This window comes from Phytophthora parasitica (assembly GCF_000247585.1).
Source record: "Phytophthora parasitica INRA-310 unplaced genomic scaffold supercont2.4, whole genome shotgun sequence".
In the NCBI taxonomy this organism is placed as follows: domain Eukaryota; phylum Oomycota; class Peronosporomycetes; order Peronosporales; family Peronosporaceae; genus Phytophthora; species Phytophthora nicotianae.
In genome coordinates this window covers 2041040-2057905 of record NW_008648990.1, presented here as the reverse complement: position 1 = coordinate 2057905, position 16866 = coordinate 2041040, and the positions used below count along the sequence as shown (strand labels likewise).

Sequence of the window (16866 nt, the reverse complement as noted above, 5' to 3'; positions counted from 1 at the left end):
TGCCTCAAACGCTCGCCACATCTCTAACCCAGAGTGTCCGATATTTGTCGGACGTATATAGGAGTTTGTATGAGATCGTAGGATTTTGAGCCATGTTTCTTTCAAAATGCAGAATTGTAAGGCACAGGTTATCTTAACTTTTGTATGTTCTATCGTATTGCAGTGTATGATAAAAAAATCGTTGGCAAGCTATCCAATGCATAACCAGAGCCGCCATTGGCTAATTTCCGGTGTTTGGGGTCACTCAGGAGATCCCGCAAAACACGGAGTCCTCAACGGAGAGAAGCCCCTTCAACGGCAGGCACCATCATGGACGGCGAAGGCGCTGCAGAAACTCTAGAGGTGACAGCAAAGGATGTCCGGGACGCATGCATTTCAGTCAAGACCCAGCAATCATATCGCAGCAGCCTTCGTGCGATGTCCAAGTGGATTCGTGATACGAAGATGGAGCAAGCACCTACTTTCTTTGACCCTAGTGGTAATATTGACTTGGACCACTTCACTCTGGATGAGTTTGACTCGTTTCTCATGGAGAAGAGGAAGACTGTGGGCGTCAGTACGCTCAACGGTATCGCAGCGCGCTGAAAGACTTGTATCGACGCCAAGATGTCCCCCTACCAAATACATTTGAGAAGAAGATGGCTACACTTTTTTCAGGACTTAAGCACATGCAAGCAACTAAATATCAGTCCGGTGCACCAAAAGAATCTGGAAAAGAGCCTCTTCCGTACTCACTCTATCAGCAGCTATGCAAAGCTACGCTTGTGCGCCAAGATGCAGGGTTTTCTCACTTCTTTCTAAGTACACAATGGAACTTAATGTGCCGGTCGGAATCAGTGCAGACGCTCTGTACTCAGCTTCTCAGTGGCATTGACGATAGTGTGGGCTGCGTTATGTATAAATCAAAGACGAATCAAGAGGGTGGAGGACCCAAGGACCCTCGGCACCTGTATGCCAACCCGTACAGCCCTGATACTTGCTGGATAACTGCACTAGCAATTTACTTGGCGTGCCGTCCTACGCAGCCAAAAGGTCCATTATTCCCGGGCTCCAATCAAAAAGTTCGATTTGGCAACACCCTCCGTCAACTGATAAATGCCAAAACTGGCCAGACACATTACGGAACGCATTCTATTTGCAAAGGCGTGGCGACTTTTGCATGTAGCGGGACAACTGGCGGTCCTTCGATAGCAAGTGTGTGTTTGAGAGTTGGATGGTCATTGGGGGGCGTTCAGGATCGTTATATTCGCTATGAGTCGGCTGGAGATCAATACTTAGGACGTGTCGTGGCAGGACTGCCACTGAACCTGGCCGACTTTGCTGTGCTGCCGCCTCACTTTGTAAATAACCAAGACGTTAATCTGCAGAAGTGTGTGGAGGAAATGTTCCCAATGTTAAGGGCATGCAGCACGTTACAGGACATTCTAAAGCTGTGTATCGCCTCGCTGGTTAATCATCACTCGTACTTAAGGGAGTTAATACCTGCATCTCATCCACTGCTGTCGACATTCTTGTTCCGGTACCCAGACATGATGAACCACCTTGAAGCAGCTCTTGTTCGCGACACATCAACCTGGATGAAGCCAACAGGAGTACCTCCCCACGTAGAGCTCTACAAGCAGCTACGGCAAGTGCAGACATCAATTGATAACCTGCCTCCAGTTCTACTTGAAGGCATGTCCAATTTAATAGAGGAGAAGGGTGTAGCTGCCGGCAATATCACGAACCAGGTACTGGAAGCTACAATTGAATCCTTACTGTTACGGGCAGGCCTTGCGCAAGGAGCAATGAGTCATGCACCACAACCAGTGCAGCATTCAGATGGTGATCAAGTGTATTATTACAGTGGGAAATTTCACTTACTGCCAGAGGAATTTGAGTTCCCCCGTACGGGTCCTTGCGGGGCATGGCAATTATGGTGGTTTGGGGACAAATCACGAGGATGGCCTCCTTTGAAAAAAATCCATCCACACGACTTGCCAAAGCGCAGCATGCGCAAGACGTTCTCAGATTGGGTCATGATGATAAAACATCTAACGGAGGCGGCCACAGCAGCTGGACTAGCAATTTCTACACAGCCAACAGAGAAAGAAGCATCCGAGATATTTAGTGTTGCTATCGAAAAGCTCCAATTACCTCCAGCAAAACACAAACGCCGCCTAGCAGATCTATCACTTCCCACCGTACTGCGCTTAGTCCGTGAAGCTCAGAGTGCTGACAAACGCCAAAGAGGTTCCGATAACCCATAGTTACTACCAATCATGTCACGCGACGCATATAATAACTACCAATCCTCTTTCGTCATACTGCGTAGGTCACCCATCCTACGTTCTTTTCAGATAAGTGATTGGTAAATTTTCCGCGAGTCCTTTTGTAGTAATCCTCGTAACAGCGTATCACACACGAACGTATTCTTCTCATCGTAGATTTGCTGTTGAGCAGCATCATTTTGATCTCGAACAATATCACCAGTGATTATACCCCAACATTCTCGTTGTGTCAAAAATGAGCGTAACTGTGCTCTATAGAGATCAAACCCACCGTCTTCTGAGTATTGAGGAGGCTTATTCGTGCCGCGAAGACCTACTCGAGCTACACCCCCAGGTTGAGCTCCTCCTTGTTGACCAGCTGCTTGTTGTTGTCCCTGCTGACCAGCACCAGACATTGTTGCTTCTTTCCGAAATAACCGCACTTGATACTGAAGCCCAGTGGAGCTTTGGGCTCATAACCTACGAGACCTTATTGCAGTGATCTCGTATGCTCGGCACTAGGCTTAGTAGATGACTTGGTAGGAAGTGGTGGAAGGAAAGTTGTTGTGAGTGTTTTGTGGCAAGTAGGAAAGTGAGGTATTTATTTCTCAGTTGTTGGTGATGTTGTGTTTCACTGAGGGGAAAGTCTCCCAGACAGAAAACCCCTCTTAGTCCTAGTGAGCACTGCAGGCTGCTTCTCGCAGCAGGAAGCTAACGACCTTAAACTTCAGATGACGACTCGTCCCCTAGAAAATTCTCTTTGGTCAATAATCTTCCCATGCCCACGACTTCAACTCACAACCATCACTCTGTTGTCTTCTCTTCTGTCCGACCTCAACTAACTGCTGCATGCAGTTCCTTCAATTTACTCTTGCTCTCAGTATAGTCATATAGTTGTAGCCGAAGTGATCGTCTTGTTCAGCCGTTGCTAACTTGTCGCACCATCCACCAATTTGCACGCCACGTAGCAAGTGTCAGCTCAAACAACAAGCTGCAACGGATTGTATCTCGTACTTGGGTGTAATTTTGCCGAGAGCGAGCATTGCGTGGTTGAACATGTAGCGTCTGCGCTCCGCGGAGTTCTCTGGTAATGTGTTTAGTACGGCAGCTTGTCCACACGTCTGCAGCAGGCGTGTCTTCAGCGGCGCCATCACTCCGACATCCAGAGACTGAGCAATCCCGGTACATCCGGGAGACACGTAATGCACGCTAGTCCCCATCCCACCCAGATCACCCTAAACGCTGACCATCTTATGAGTCTTGAGAGCATCGAGTAACAGAACAGAGTAACCGTCAACGTTAGGTCTAAACGAATCTTCTATCCATTCTAACATAACCCTCTCGTCGAACCACGCATTTTCCTGAACGGAGCATGTTGCCACATGCGGCGGGACGTAAGACTTCACTTCCTTTTCGACGTCACCACCAGGTTGCCCAATAAAAACGAAATGCGGTGGCAGCACAAGACCATGGGAATTGGCGGCAACTTGTTGGCGGCACCTTGGCGCGCTGAAGCAATTTAAAATGATTGGTTGATAGGCACAGCATTTCACCAAATCAAAATTATGCCTACAGTCGGAATAATCTGAGCACTTCCTATTTATAGTAAATGCAGCTTCATCTTTGCATATACTATTTAGCTTGAAAAGTGTTCGGATCTTTCGGTAGTTCACCATAGAAGTGCACAATTGCTTCATCGAGGTCTGTACCTCCAGTTTGTGCGAGTACTCTACTGCGATTCGCTGATACTTTTTCCGCCGCTTGCCGCGTCCATTAATATTTTCGTGACCCTTTTACGAGTAAGCGACCCTTGTTACTACGACGATACGGCAGTAAATCTGAGTGGGAATGGGTAGATCTTCTGCTTCAAGAGACGCACGCAAACTCCTGTCCTTTGCTGAGTGGCGCTGTCTCCTCCCCTGCATTACAATGAGTCTCTCCGCCCAAGATACGTCCGTCTTGAAGTACAAGTATCGCCTGCCGCTCCTGGTTATGACGATGGCGTGCGGCTCTGGATACCTTTATACGGTGTTGGACGTCCCAACGCTCGAGTTCCACGAGCTCAAACATACTGCGTTCCCTTCGTCATCCTTCCAAACCCGTCGGGGGTTCATGAGTGTACTTCGATGGCTCGAGAGCTTAAACTCGCGTGGAGATTTGCTCGTGCTAGAGCAGCTTCTGACTCAAGCGCAGCCCCAGTCTCCCTCGGCACTGCAAGGAGAGTCCAAATTTGCTACTCAGGTTGCATCCGCTGCTTCCACAGAGGTGCCGATGCATCTTTGTAAGCTCGGACTGCAGTGTGGTCTGGTGTTCTTCCTGCTCCGACGACGAGTGCTCTCCAAGAACCAAACCATCTCCACATTGTGCCTTTGCATCCTCAGCTGGTTCTGCTGGAAAATGGCCCATACGTGTCTGCACGAAGTGCTATCGCCCCACCGTAGTTTAACAGGCACAGTACCCTCAGCGTCGCGTACAAGATCCGCTCTCCATGGCGAAATGACAGCATCATTCCTGAACGCGCTGTTTATCGCGCGATATGCTTCCCTCTGTATCACCAATTTAATCTTTAGTCGAGCATATCAAGTTTACTTCTGTGAATCCTGGCCGACTCAGTGGAAACGAGTACCAGCGTACTTAGGCTCCAAGAATCTCGTCCTCACAACGCTCTTCTTCGCTACGGCCGGTGTCAGCGCCATGTGCGTGTCTTCGCCGGCTTTGCGCTCACTCTGTGAGGCTGCAACACACATCGAAGCACTCTCGTTACTGCTTGCTTTCGGCCACTTCGTGTTCCTGCATTTTCATACCCAAACATGAAGGGCGAAGGGAAGAAGTAAACGATAAACTTAGTCAGAACTCATCTTCATTGCTTGGCTTGGATCGCTGACAAACTCGACAGTCGAGCTACAACATTCACATGAAGGTGAGATTACGTCTGGATGAACGCTAATTCGCCCTGGAGCGTCTCGTGGCGATAGTCTACACGGATATCCGGCACGTTGGTCATGCGAATATCTGCAAAAAAAAAAAAAAAAAAAAAAAAAAGATTGGAGTAAGATAAAAACACAGTAAAACAGAGCAAGACAGGAACACACCGTTGCCACGTGAGCCAGGCAGCGTGTACTTGGGTCCAAGGTAGTGTTGCTTGAACTTGTGTTCAAAGCCAGACTGGAGCACCGAGTTGCGTGCGATCTCGCACATGTCTGTAGATGTCAACTTCCACACCTGCACAGCCACCGAGTACTCTTCCAGCAACGGATCCTTTGTATAATGCAGCATGACGGGGTCGTCGGTACTGAGCGACACATTCAAGCCACGCGCGTGATAGATCGGGAAAGGGTTGCGGTGGTAAGCCAGGAACAAGCGGTTGTTGCTCAGCGGCGACATAGCAATACCGATCTGCGTCAAATAGTACAAGTACTGCAGAGCCACAGATTTCCGCAGTGTGATACCGTGGTTAATGCCGTTTGCAGTCAGATAAGCGGCAGCCAAATGGTCCGGATCACCAGCTTCGCCCGAGTGAGGACGGAACGAGAAGATGTTGAGGCCCTTCTGGCGACGGAACTCATTCAACGCAGCAATGTTGGCGTACAAGTAGTAGCACCAGTAGTCGTAAGGTGGGTTGGCCTCGTGAGTCCACTCGTGAGGCTTCGGTAGCTTCTTACCACGTTCAGCACGAAACGGTTCCGCCTTGCTCTCGTCGTCTACACAGTCGAAACCCACCATAGTCTCCAGGAAATAGTGCAGCGGTAGATTACTCGAGGGATCACGAGTGACCTCGAATAACGGCAGGAAAATGTAGTCCAGCATCTGCTGGAAGTTGTCCACTTCGCCCAGCTTCTTGTATAGGAAGTAGAGTCGCGGGATCTGGATCATCCAGCGGACGTGTGGAGATGTGAGCTTGTTGACGTAGATCCAGCGACCCAGCTTATCCCATTCCGAGCGTTTGCGGCCGTAGACAGACACACGCCACTCCACGAGCTGGTACTTACTAGCGTGTAGATCCGAGATAACCTCTTTCGTGATCTCAGCCAGATACTTGCCAGCAATTAGGTTGTCCGTCTTGAGGAAGATCTCACGCAGACGACTCTGTCCCGCTGGGTTATATTTCAAATTGAAGCGGTCAAAGCGGTGAAACGTGTTGCTCGCGTGCATATCCAGCGTGTCAACACTTAGGTCGTATCCCGTGAGGTTCAGAGACCTGAAAACCTCGCTCAACGTCATGAAGCGGCCGTCGCGGAAGATCACGATCTCTCCCGGTGAGTTACGCAGCCGCGACTTGATGAAACGCAGCAAATGCTTCTGGTTCATACACGCCGAGTGGTGGATGTGTGTATCAACCTTCCGCACATTGTAGAAATCACGGTGGGGCACGGCTTTTTGCGCTACGAGCTCGCGTTCAGAGTTCAGCAGTGTGTGGAGGTTAAAACGCGCTTCGAGCAGCTGTAAGCGTTTAAACGCCAGCGTTTTTACCGGTCCGAAGTTGATAATACGCTTGATCTCGAACAGATCTTTGTAGTACTCCTCCATTTTGCCAACGCGACTGATAGGCTCGACTGCGTCCTTGTCTTCGTACACGACCACCACTCCGTCCACCATTATGAAGTGGTGGCTCGTGGTCTCCGGTACTGCGTTCTTAAACGGTTCATACGGGATTTCCTCTCGGTGTCGCAGCTTGGCCGCCGCGCCAGCCGAGCGTGGACTGGTCTGCACCTCCGTCTCGACTGGATCCGCGATCTTCGGCTCGTTGACCGCGATCCACTTCTTGCGTAGTGCCAGGCACTTGCGGATGAGTTCGCAGACCTCTTTGGTCTCTCTGTCGACTTCTTCGGGGGCTGAGGTGATCTGGATTCTCTGGTACGAGGACAGCTGTCCGTAGGGCTCCGGGATCTTCTCGAACAGATCGACCGGGTCCGAGTCGGCGCTCTGGTCGTGTCCGTCGTCCACAAACACCTCGGATAGGCGACGCAGACGCTTCTCGGTGGCCACTTTCTCGAGGATGGAAGCCTTGAGGAGCCCTTCGTGGTGCGTGCGCTCGCTGGCCTCTTCGGTCTCGTCCTCGTCCGGACTCGGCACGTCGCCGTCGTCAGCGTCTGTGGAGGCCTTGGCGGCCGCAGCAATCACGTCCGAGTGCATCAGATGAGGTGGGAAGCCAGGGTCCAGCGGCCCAGCAAGATGTAGGTCGGCAAGCTCGCGTTCCAGGTTGGCGTCGAGCAATCGCTCCGAGGGGTCCATTGTCGATGGAGAGCTCTTTTGATACTGACGCACTGTGCTGCTTGGGCCAAGTGAGTTGCAGGTGCGCGAAGGATGGGGTAGATTTGTATGGGTAGGTTTGCACGCATTCAATGTGGTGTATGACACACAATTGTCGATGCAGGTGGTGTCACCACCACATGGTCACTTGGTTTGCGATCATGCACGATCGGGGTGTGCCCAATTAATAGTCCACATACCAAATCTAGTAGAACCAAAAATGTTTTACCGGGAGGGATACGGAGTATCCTGCAGGGCAGCACAGACATCATATCGTTCAGCATGTCACCGAGTTACAGGTGATATTAGGACTCCTAATGAAGGTCTCCTAAATTAGGAGACCTTCAAGAAACTCCAGCTTGGATGACCTTCGTTCAACTTGTTGTGCGTGCCGCGTCAAATGGGTTTAAACCTTGGAAGATAGGTTAGCCATATGATCTTCAGCTGAGGAACCCGATGCAGCAATGTACGGATACAGGATGCATTTGTCGAGCTTGGTGGGCCTTGGCAGAAGAATAATTGGCTGACGTGGTAAACCCTCAGCGCAATGTCAAGAAGCCACAAACGGCTATTTTTTTCTTCGCCATCCCAGTATGAGCCCAGCGATCTGCCCGGTGAACCCGTTTGCTGCGCTCGTAACATTGCCGCAGCTACAGTTTCACTGATACAGGTCGTTGCCGCCCTATGCGGATGCATTTCACTGTGGCAGGGGAATTATTGAAGCGGAAAAGCTATTAAACCTTTTTTTCCAGCGAATTCGTTGAGGTTTTCCAAAAAAAAAAACTGTGTTTGAGACTCACTGGAGCAATTCCTGCAGCCATTTAAGACCATTAAAATTCTAGACTACCAAAGTGTTTGGAATCATGGGAAAAGGATTCTAAAGGTCTCAAATGGCTGCAGGAATCGCGACTTTTCCGTGAGCCCTCCCGGAATGAGCACAAGCGATCTAGCATGTATGAGCTGTGAATTAGCGTTGCGTGAATGTTGTTACTACATGTATATAGGTAGAGTGCTGCGTGACGGCTGTTTGCACCCCCGAGCTGAACAACCAGCAAGCAGCAGATTTCCGGATTGTTTTCACTTGTGATTCGGATGAAATTCACGTACAACCGCCAGAAGAATAATTTACACGTATCTCGGCAGAATCGCCAGTGTTGTAAGGAAGGCCAGACCTAAATGAAAACTTAATGCCTTTTCATCCCAATCCAAATGAACTGATAAAATACAGCTTTGAAATTGATGGCATCCACTCTGAAGGTTGCACCCACTGACCCCGCAGCAGAGTAAAACATGATCTGGAGAGTGCCACGGGTCCGTTTGCTAGTGAGCCCGGCGCTGGGCCCGCCTCCGCAAATATCGCGCCGGTTTACTGCTGCTACGCGTGCTCGCACCCGCTCACTTCTCGCAAACACGGATGAAACCCCGTGTAAAATAAGCAGGATCGACAAAAAATCACGTATGAAATTCATGCTTTCGTCCGAGGCACTTGATGTTCAGCCGATCACCGGCAAAAATAATCAACCAACATGTACGTGAAGTTAATATGTTTTTAACTTGCTGAGTGATTTGCACCACACATCGAAGTTTTCGACTTTACTGAGCGTTATCAGTAATAACAAGTCAACACACAAAACGATGGAGAACTATCACGTGAATAATACCTCAAAATCGGCGTTTGTCCAAGCGGCGCGGGGAGCCCGCACCATCACTTTTCCGTGTTGATTTTTGGCGTTGGTGCGCTTATATTTTTTACCCGACGCTCAAGTCACCAAAACCGAAAAAGGCACTGTCCTCCCAGACCAATGCGAGCGCGTCTAGTTTTAATTCAGAGTAAAACTCTGAATTATGAGTACTTTAATGCACAGGTCTCTTTATTCGGTAAACGTTTGATTGCTCTATAACCCATCTCAATGAACCTTTAATTCAAGAAAAAAAAATGTTTTCATGTTGATGCAATCCGTAAGGCAAAGCTTGCGCTGGACACCAGATTATTGGGGCTAATTTGTAGCATAGCCCTACAACTCACATTGTTTTTTATCATGCACTCCTTTCGGTTTGCCTGGGACCTGCAATTGTAGTGCCGAGGTGGTTTGTTTTTGTGAGCCATTCTGATAATTAATGTACTTAATACGATTGCCTTCCACCGGTTGTATTAGTTGGGTGAGGGGAATCTGAATGACAGCTCGCTTTGAATTTTTCATTAGTCGATCTTGCACTAGCGAGATAATTTATCTACAGTAGATGGAATCACTATTGAAGATATCAATACCGAGAAGATCGTCTGTAACCTGACTGCGGTGTCGGTAATTAGCCATGACATTTATCCCACTACGTAAAGGATGCGTGGAACGCAATTTGTGCTCACAATGAAACGGCATTTACAGCAGTAAGATTTGTCGCGTTTATTTCTCCACGATAACAACCTCGCTGGCTGCAATCATGAAACACCAACAAATTCTTGGGGTAGACGTAGCTCATTGTATGCTTGCATTAATGGTGTGCTCAATTTTTTTCATGGAGTAAAGTCTCGTCCTTGTGTTACCCAGCGCTCCTGATGAACTGGAGCTATTTGAGGTTACGAAGCGTTACTCCAAAATAGACTTCTTGGAGTAAAGGGCCCACCTCATAACTTCACTGGAGTTAAGTATCGGGGCATCTAAAATGCTCCAATATCCGCAAGGTTAACTTATCCGGATTTTTGTACAGATATCCCTCCCAGAAACTATCGTTTTCTAGTATTCATGTAATGTTTTAGTCTTGAGACACAGTAGGCAAACCACGAAAAGTTGTCGAAGAACACGGTAAGCCTGATGAGCACAAGCACTGCTTGATGTGCCGCACCATTCGGGTTTGTCCAATCGACCAGTGTGGACGAAAACAGGACCGTCTACGGTTGATCTTGCACTGCAAGGTTGTCAGTACGGTGCAGCACGAGTTCTTGGAGTCCAACCTGGACTTCAGTGACTAATCAGTCATGTTCAAGACCCCAGGTCGTCATCGAGGCTCTATTAGCACCAAACTAAGTGGCTTTACCGAACAATCCTATCCAAAAATCGTTCACATAAGCGCCACATTAGGATCGTGCTGGCAGAACGATCCTAATGTACAGTACTGCTCCTCCACATGGCTTCGCATCCAATACCAGACGGCGAGGCAAATAACATCACCTAGCCGTGCTTTCAGTCAGAGCCTAGTGTCGACGCCACTAAATTTGACCTGGCTGTTACGCGGCTGCTCTAATCGCTCGAGATGAAGAGCGCTCGCCTCGTCTCGTCGCCACCGGGATTGAATACCTCGCCTCCCTATCCCCCTATCCAAGGACTTCACAGCGGTGCTTCGGCAACTCAGCGCAGCGAGTGGCTGGCATAGACCCCAGCATGCAACGTGGTTGACGATCGCCATGCCATCTGGGAAGTCTCTCATAAAGTCTCTCATAAAACCTGTATGATTTAATATTATGCAGCTGATCGGATCTTCGTCCTCTACATCACGACGTCAACGACTGAGTTGCACGCTAAGACGTTTGGCTATTCGAGCCACGCTCGCCTGATTTAATCTATCGAGCTAAATGCACCCCGGTTATTCATGAAGCAGTGCTGCTTAACTGCAACTCCGTCACACCATGGCAACAATCTTCGATAAGCTCTAAGTTGAAGTGAGTAGGTTTAGGGTATTAATTATATCGAGCTGATAAGTTCGCGTACTTAATCCGAGCAACGAGCCCCACTTTGTACTTGTTTTTTGTAATCTTTACTTATCCCAAGTAATTGAATAACTTGAACTTTGTATGTTCTCATCCCTGTTCTTCAATTGGCCCACAAATCGTACTTTACCGAGCTTAAGTCCGAGCTCGGCACGCTTTTCCGCATGCGAACATAGCTCTCATTATCCATTTCGACCGCCTCAGCCCAAGTCTCGAGCTCCAGTCTCCACAGCTATGAAGGCCTTCACCACCGTGCAGAAGCTCCGTCCTGCTGCCTCCAAACTACGCAACCAGTCTACACGCAACGTGTGGACCACCCAGCAGGTGAGCTCGCTCTCCACTTTCATCCTTGTCAAAGCACTGTGCTAAAGGATACTCTTATTAATGTCTATTGCCATCTCCAGTACATTGACCGCGAGGAAAAGTGTGGTGCGCACAACTACCACCCGCTGCCCGTGGTGCTGAACAAAGGCCGCGGTTGCAAAGTCTGGGACGTGGAAGGCAAGGAGTACTACGACTTCTTGAGCGCCTACTCGGCCGTGAACCAGGGCCACTGCCACCCCAAGCTCGTCAAGGCCTTGACGGAGCAGGCGCAGACACTCACACTGACCTCTCGCGCCTTCTACAACGATGTATTGGGTGAATACCAGGAGTACATGACGAATCTCCTGGGCTTCGACCGCATCCTGCCCATGAACACGGGCGTGGAAGGTGGCGAGACGGCCGTCAAGCTCGCACGTCGCTGGGCCTACGACGTCAAGGGCGTCCCGGAGAACCAGGCGAAGGTCATTTTCGCCAAGAACAACTTCTGGGGTCGTACACTGAGTGCTGTGTCGTCTTCTAACGACAAGGAGGCGTATGGAGGCTACGGTCCGTTCATGCCTGGCTTCGCTAGCATCCCGTACAACGATGCTGATGCACTTGAGGAGGTTTTCAAGAAGGAGGGCAAGAACATCGCTGCCTTCATGGTCGAGCCCATCCAAGGCGAAGCTGGTGTAGTCGTGCCTGACGATGGCTACCTCAAGCGCGTTCGCGACCTCTGCACCAAGTACAACGTGCTGTGGATCGCCGATGAGGTGCAGACTGGTCTGGCACGTACCGGTAAGATGCTGGCGGTGGACTATGAAGGCGTCAAGCCAGACATTGTGATTCTGGGCAAGGCTCTGTCCGGTGGCATGTACCCGGTCTCAGCTGTGCTGACGAGTCACGAGGTCATGCTTACGATCAAGCCTGGTCAACACGGCTCCACGTACGGCGGCAACCCGCTCGGCTGCAAGGTCGCTATGGCGGCTATGGAGGTGATTCAGGAGGAGAATCTCGCAGAAAACGCCTTCAAGCTCGGCAACAAGTTCCGCTCCGAGATGCAGAAGTACGTGGCGGCATTTTACCAGCGCGATATTAATTGTTGCAGGCTGCTAACACTCTTTGTATTCCCAGCTTCAAGTCGAGTTTGCTTCAAGGCGTGCGTGGTCGCGGTCTGTTGAACGCAATCATCATCAACGAGCGTCCGAACCAGCCGGACGCCTTGCAGCTCTGCATGAACTTGGTCAAGAAGGGGCTTCTGGCCAAGCCTACGCACGGCAACATCATCCGACTCGCACCGCCACTTGTGATGACCGAGAAGCAGCTTGATGAGTGCACATCGATCATCAAGGAGGTGCTCACGGAGGCCGAGAAGTAAACGATAATTACCGGGATGCATCGCACTGACGATCGTTGTGGCGAATGACAGGCTACAACTGGTTGGATGCATCAGTCTAGGTTGAATGAATATTTGAAGAATTTATACTCCAAGTCCGTATAAACAACTGTGAAAATGTGTTTGTCAATAAATGCCAGCAAGGCGACGGTCGCCTGCTCCCTACTACTGATACTACCTACTCACTGCACGCTGTCAGCAAGGCGTGGTTATACTGATACGTCCTTGCCGTAATACCTCCTCTTCTTATGCCTTAGTCTCGCTCCGCATTCAGTCGATCCCGAGGCGGGTTCATCTTCTGGATCTTCACCATCGGATCACGCCGCAATGCACTGCAGAAAACAACAAAAGAGCGTAAATTAGTGAGCCGCAACACTATAAAACACTAGGGAGCCAGCACCGCACCTGAGATCATTAGGCGTCACGAAGATAAACTGCTTCTTGCTGTCCTTCTTGGCCGCATCCACGAGTAGTTGGATAGTCATATCCCGGTTTACTGAGTCCATGAACACGTCGAACTCGTCCATCACTCGGAACGGACACTCGATACTCTCGCCGAGGGCCAGCAGCAGAGACACTTGCGTGTAAGACCGCTCGCCTCCAGACAGCTCCTTCATATCCGTCACCTGCGACGCTCGAGAGGCGCCCACTTCGTTCTGCAGCACAGCAATCTCGAGTCGCTGGTCGTCATGCCGGAACCTGAGCTTGCCTGCGAAGTTGTTGAGCTCCATGAACCTGTTGAACCCCATGGACGTCCGATGAGCGATCTCCTTGCGTAGGATTTGCCACACTCGCTTGCGTTCCTCCAGCATCGCGCGAATACGCTCGAGATTGTCTCGGAACTTGTCGAAGTTCTTCTTTTTGTTCCGATACTTGAGCTTCTTGGCCTCCAAATCGTCCCTCAGCTCAGCGAGATCCATGCCTTCGAACCGGCTACGCTCGTGATCGATCTGGCGCTTAATGTCTGTTAACCGCTTTCCATAGTAATCGTGTGAGTGTCGGACAGCCACTCGTTCGCAATGTTGTTGTGCCTTTTGTCTCTGTTCTTCACACTCTTCCTGAAGAGCAGCCAGCTCGTCCTCCCATCGCTCCACCATTTCACGCAGCGCTGCTGCTTCTTTCTGGTACGTCATCTCCTGTACCTTCATTTCGCTAAGATGCTTATAGATAGCGTCTGCATCTTCTTGGTATTCATTCATCTCGGCAGCGATCTTCTTCTCCATCTCGTCCAGTTCCTCAAGTTCATGCAGCTGGCCCTCCAAATCTGGATTGGACTTGGACAAGATCTCGTTCAACTCCTGTTCACGACGGCGGAAATCTTCCAGTTCATCCTGGACAGACCTCACCTCGTCCTCCAGCACAGAAGTATCCAGCGTGTTCTGCTGCATATCATCTGACAATTCCTCTTCAAGACTGCGCAACTCTGCACGTTTCTGGTTAAACCGACGAGACAAGTAGTCAATGCGGTCATTCTGCTGCTTCATCTGGTGTCGAAAGTCTTCGCGGTCACGTCTCAGTCGAGCCTCGTCACGACGCAACACCTCCAGATTGCCCTGCAAGTAGTCCATCTTCTTCTCCAGCTCCGTGATCTCACCCTCAACATCTTGGCAGATAATAGAACTGCGGCGATTCCCCTTGTTGGCGATGAATGCCAAGTTGCCAGAGCGAACAACAAACTTGTCTCCGTTTGGTAGGTACACTTCGGACACGTACCGAGCCATCCTGAAGTTACCACTCGAGCCACTCAGCACGCTTTGCTCAGCCGACTGCCGATCATCAAACAACAGTTTACTCTCTGAGCTGCAGACATCAACCAAAGCGTTGAAAACCTCGTCATCGTTCACCTCGAGAATGTTGCAGATCGCGTGAGCTGCTAGATTTCCCTCTGCAAGACGCAAATTGCTGTATCGGCGTCCATTGCGCTGTGAAATAATGATGTTGGCCTGGTTCTGCGGACAGTGAGCTTGGCGTTTCAGGTCATCCAGCAGAGCTTTGTCTCGGCCGTTAACCACCAAGTAACTCCCTAATGTGCCCTTCAACGCCACCTCGATAGCCACAGCGAAGTGCATGAACCGTTCAGGAAGCTTCACGTGGAGGCCAAGCGGTCCAATGGGAGGTTCGGAGAAGCGGTGGCGGTTCTGGTGAATGAGCTGCTGCAACTGCGGGATCCTGCTGCCAAATACTGCCAGACTGTCGCGCTTTTGGCCCCGTAGCTGATTGATCCGGTGCTGGGTCTTGGCAGCCTCAGCATCAGCCTCACGCAACTGGCGGACGCAGTTCTCGTGCCGATTCTCCACTTCATCCAGCTCCTGGGGACGCGCCTGCGCACGATCCTTGGCTTCATTGACTTCATGTTCCGCATCCTGCACCTCTCTACGCTTCATCTCGATACGTTCACGCATTGCATCGTTGCGCTGCATACGGCTGTGCAACATGGCTTCGTGGTTCTCGCGCTTCTTTTGCAAGTCGTGTTGCAGACGTGCAAGGCGCTGATTGGCGCGTTGCTTGGACTGCGTCAAGTGTTTCAGCTCCGCCTTGCAGTTGTGCAACGGACGCCGAGCTTCACGGATCCGGTTCTTCACCTCCGTCTTCCTTTGGCTATTTTCGCTCATACGAGCGTTCACTTCCTCAAGTTTGTCGTTCTTCTCTTTCTGCTTCCGCTCCAGATTGTCGACCGCCTCCTTCGTCTCTTCATATTCGCCAGCAGCATGCTCAGCTTCGCGTTTCTTTCTCTTCATCTTCTTCTCCATCTTTGCAGCCAAATTCTCCTTCTCGGCCACAAACGACCACGCCAGCTCCTTCTTCAGCACCTCAAACTCTTCCTCCAGCTTCCCAATCTGTCAAAAAAAAGCACCACAATATAAGCCCCTTAATGATAAAACCACAACCTCCATCACTCACACTCTGGGCCTCCTTCCACTGCTTCTTGGCCTCCTCCATGGCCTCTCTCAACGTCGAGATCTTGGCTCTCTCTCGTTTCAGCGTCGTCTCTGCAATGTTCCTCGTCTCCTCGTCAATCTTCGAGTACGTCGTCCGCATCTTGTACAGATCTGTAGACTGTAGAAAGAACTTGTACTTGTCTTGCGGATTGCCCTTTAAGAACAGCTTGGCGTTCTCCTGGTCCAGAATGGCGCACGGGTTCTCCGTCTGGATGTTGAGATGATCCAGCATCGCGTCCAAGTCCGTTTTCAGCTTGGACACCAGCACTCCACTCTCGTCCTTGAGTCTGTACTCGGCTGATCCGTCTCGACGGATGAGTCGCTCAACCTGAATCTTACGGCCGAATTGCTCGGGACGGAAGGCGTCGCTGCCCTTAGCGTCATTCCGCAGCGTGATACGCACCAGCGCGTTACCCTCGTGGCCGTGGCGGATGAGGTTCTTAATGCTCTTACCGCGATGTGTGCTGCGCGCACTGGCGCCCAGACAGATCTGGATGGCAGCAATGATGGCGCTCTTGCCGCTGCCGTTCTCGCCAGTGATGAAGTTAATGTTCGGACACAAGGAGACGCGCAACTTGCGGTGGCACATGAAATTCTCACAGTAAATTTCCTCCACGACGCCCATCTCGGTCTCGATGTGGGCGTCCATTTGGGACAACTGCGTGGACGACGTCTTCATGCGGCGCTTATTGCCTACAGCAACGTCATCGTCTACGTAGTCGTCCGCGTTGTCCGCGATTAAAGTGTCCATTTCGTCCTCGGTCTCGCTGGTAGTGGAGGCTTCCGGGTCGTTGTGGCGCGTCTTCTGCGCCTTGGCACGCGATCGACGGCTCGTTAGCAGCGCCATCACAGCGCCTAGATGCTGCGGTGCGTCGTGCGCGGCAAAGCGGCCGTGGGTGGAGCAGTAGAGGACCCGAGGCGGCGGCCACGGACAGCGAGTGCGGACTCGACCGTTTGCTTCGACTTATGACAGCGGGATGGCGCCAAAACGAGACACAATAGTCTCTTTATCTTGATATCGCAATA

At 50.7% G+C, this 16866-nt stretch overlaps 7 protein-coding genes across 8 annotated transcripts; 4 read left to right on the top strand and 3 right to left on the bottom strand.

Annotated features, from left to right (window-relative positions):
- Positions 1-309: 309 nt before the first annotated feature.
- PPTG_03589 (hypothetical protein) lies at positions 310-585 on the top strand (the record flags this gene model as incomplete). Its single annotated transcript, XM_008896267.1, has 1 exon — positions 310-585. The coding sequence occupies one exon, from the start codon at positions 310-312 to the stop codon at positions 583-585; it is 276 nt and encodes a 91-aa protein (XP_008894515.1).
- A 944-nt stretch (positions 586-1529) lies between these two features.
- On the top strand, positions 1530-2249 carry PPTG_03588 (hypothetical protein; the record flags this gene model as incomplete). The annotated part of the gene is made up of 1 exon (XM_008896266.1): positions 1530-2249. The coding sequence occupies one exon, from the start codon at positions 1530-1532 to the stop codon at positions 2247-2249; it is 720 nt and encodes a 239-aa protein (XP_008894514.1).
- A 343-nt stretch (positions 2250-2592) lies between these two features.
- Positions 2593-3469, bottom strand: PPTG_21332 (hypothetical protein; the record flags this gene model as incomplete). The annotated part of the gene is made up of 2 exons (XM_008896585.1): positions 2593-2698; positions 3264-3469. 2 exons carry the CDS (start codon positions 3467-3469, stop codon positions 2593-2595), a joined length of 312 nt encoding a protein of 103 aa, XP_008894833.1.
- A 390-nt stretch (positions 3470-3859) lies between these two features.
- PPTG_03586 (AMP deaminase) lies at positions 3860-7557 on the bottom strand. The gene is made up of 2 exons (XM_008896264.1): positions 5342-7557; positions 3860-5261 (listed from the first exon to the last, which is right to left on the bottom strand). The coding sequence occupies exons 1-2, from the start codon at positions 7479-7481 to the stop codon at positions 5176-5178; spliced, it is 2226 nt and encodes a 741-aa protein (XP_008894512.1). The 5' UTR covers positions 7482-7557; the 3' UTR covers positions 3860-5175.
- PPTG_03587 (hypothetical protein) lies at positions 4038-5282 on the top strand. The gene has a single exon (XM_008896265.1). It carries the CDS (start codon positions 4098-4100, stop codon positions 5061-5063), a length of 966 nt encoding a protein of 321 aa, XP_008894513.1. The 5' UTR covers positions 4038-4097; the 3' UTR covers positions 5064-5282.
- A 3829-nt stretch (positions 7558-11386) lies between the features above and the next one.
- PPTG_03585 (ornithine aminotransferase, mitochondrial) lies at positions 11387-13082 on the top strand. The gene is made up of 3 exons (XM_008896263.1): positions 11387-11526; positions 11607-12571; positions 12640-13082. Exons 1-3 carry the CDS (start codon positions 11437-11439, stop codon positions 12881-12883), a joined length of 1299 nt encoding a protein of 432 aa, XP_008894511.1. The 5' UTR covers positions 11387-11436; the 3' UTR covers positions 12884-13082.
- On the bottom strand, positions 12948-16855 carry PPTG_03584. 2 transcript variants are annotated; one of them, XM_008896261.1, is made up of 3 exons: positions 15803-16855; positions 13307-15738; positions 12948-13233 (listed from the first exon to the last, which is right to left on the bottom strand). In XM_008896261.1, exons 1-3 carry the CDS (start codon positions 16685-16687, stop codon positions 13155-13157), a joined length of 3396 nt encoding a protein of 1131 aa, XP_008894509.1. In that variant the 5' UTR covers positions 16688-16855; the 3' UTR covers positions 12948-13154. The 2 variants fall into 2 exon arrangements, with proteins under 2 accessions (XP_008894509.1, XP_008894510.1); XM_008896262.1 differs by having other exon boundaries at positions 13307-16855.
- Between the last annotated feature and the right edge of the window lie 11 nt (positions 16856-16866).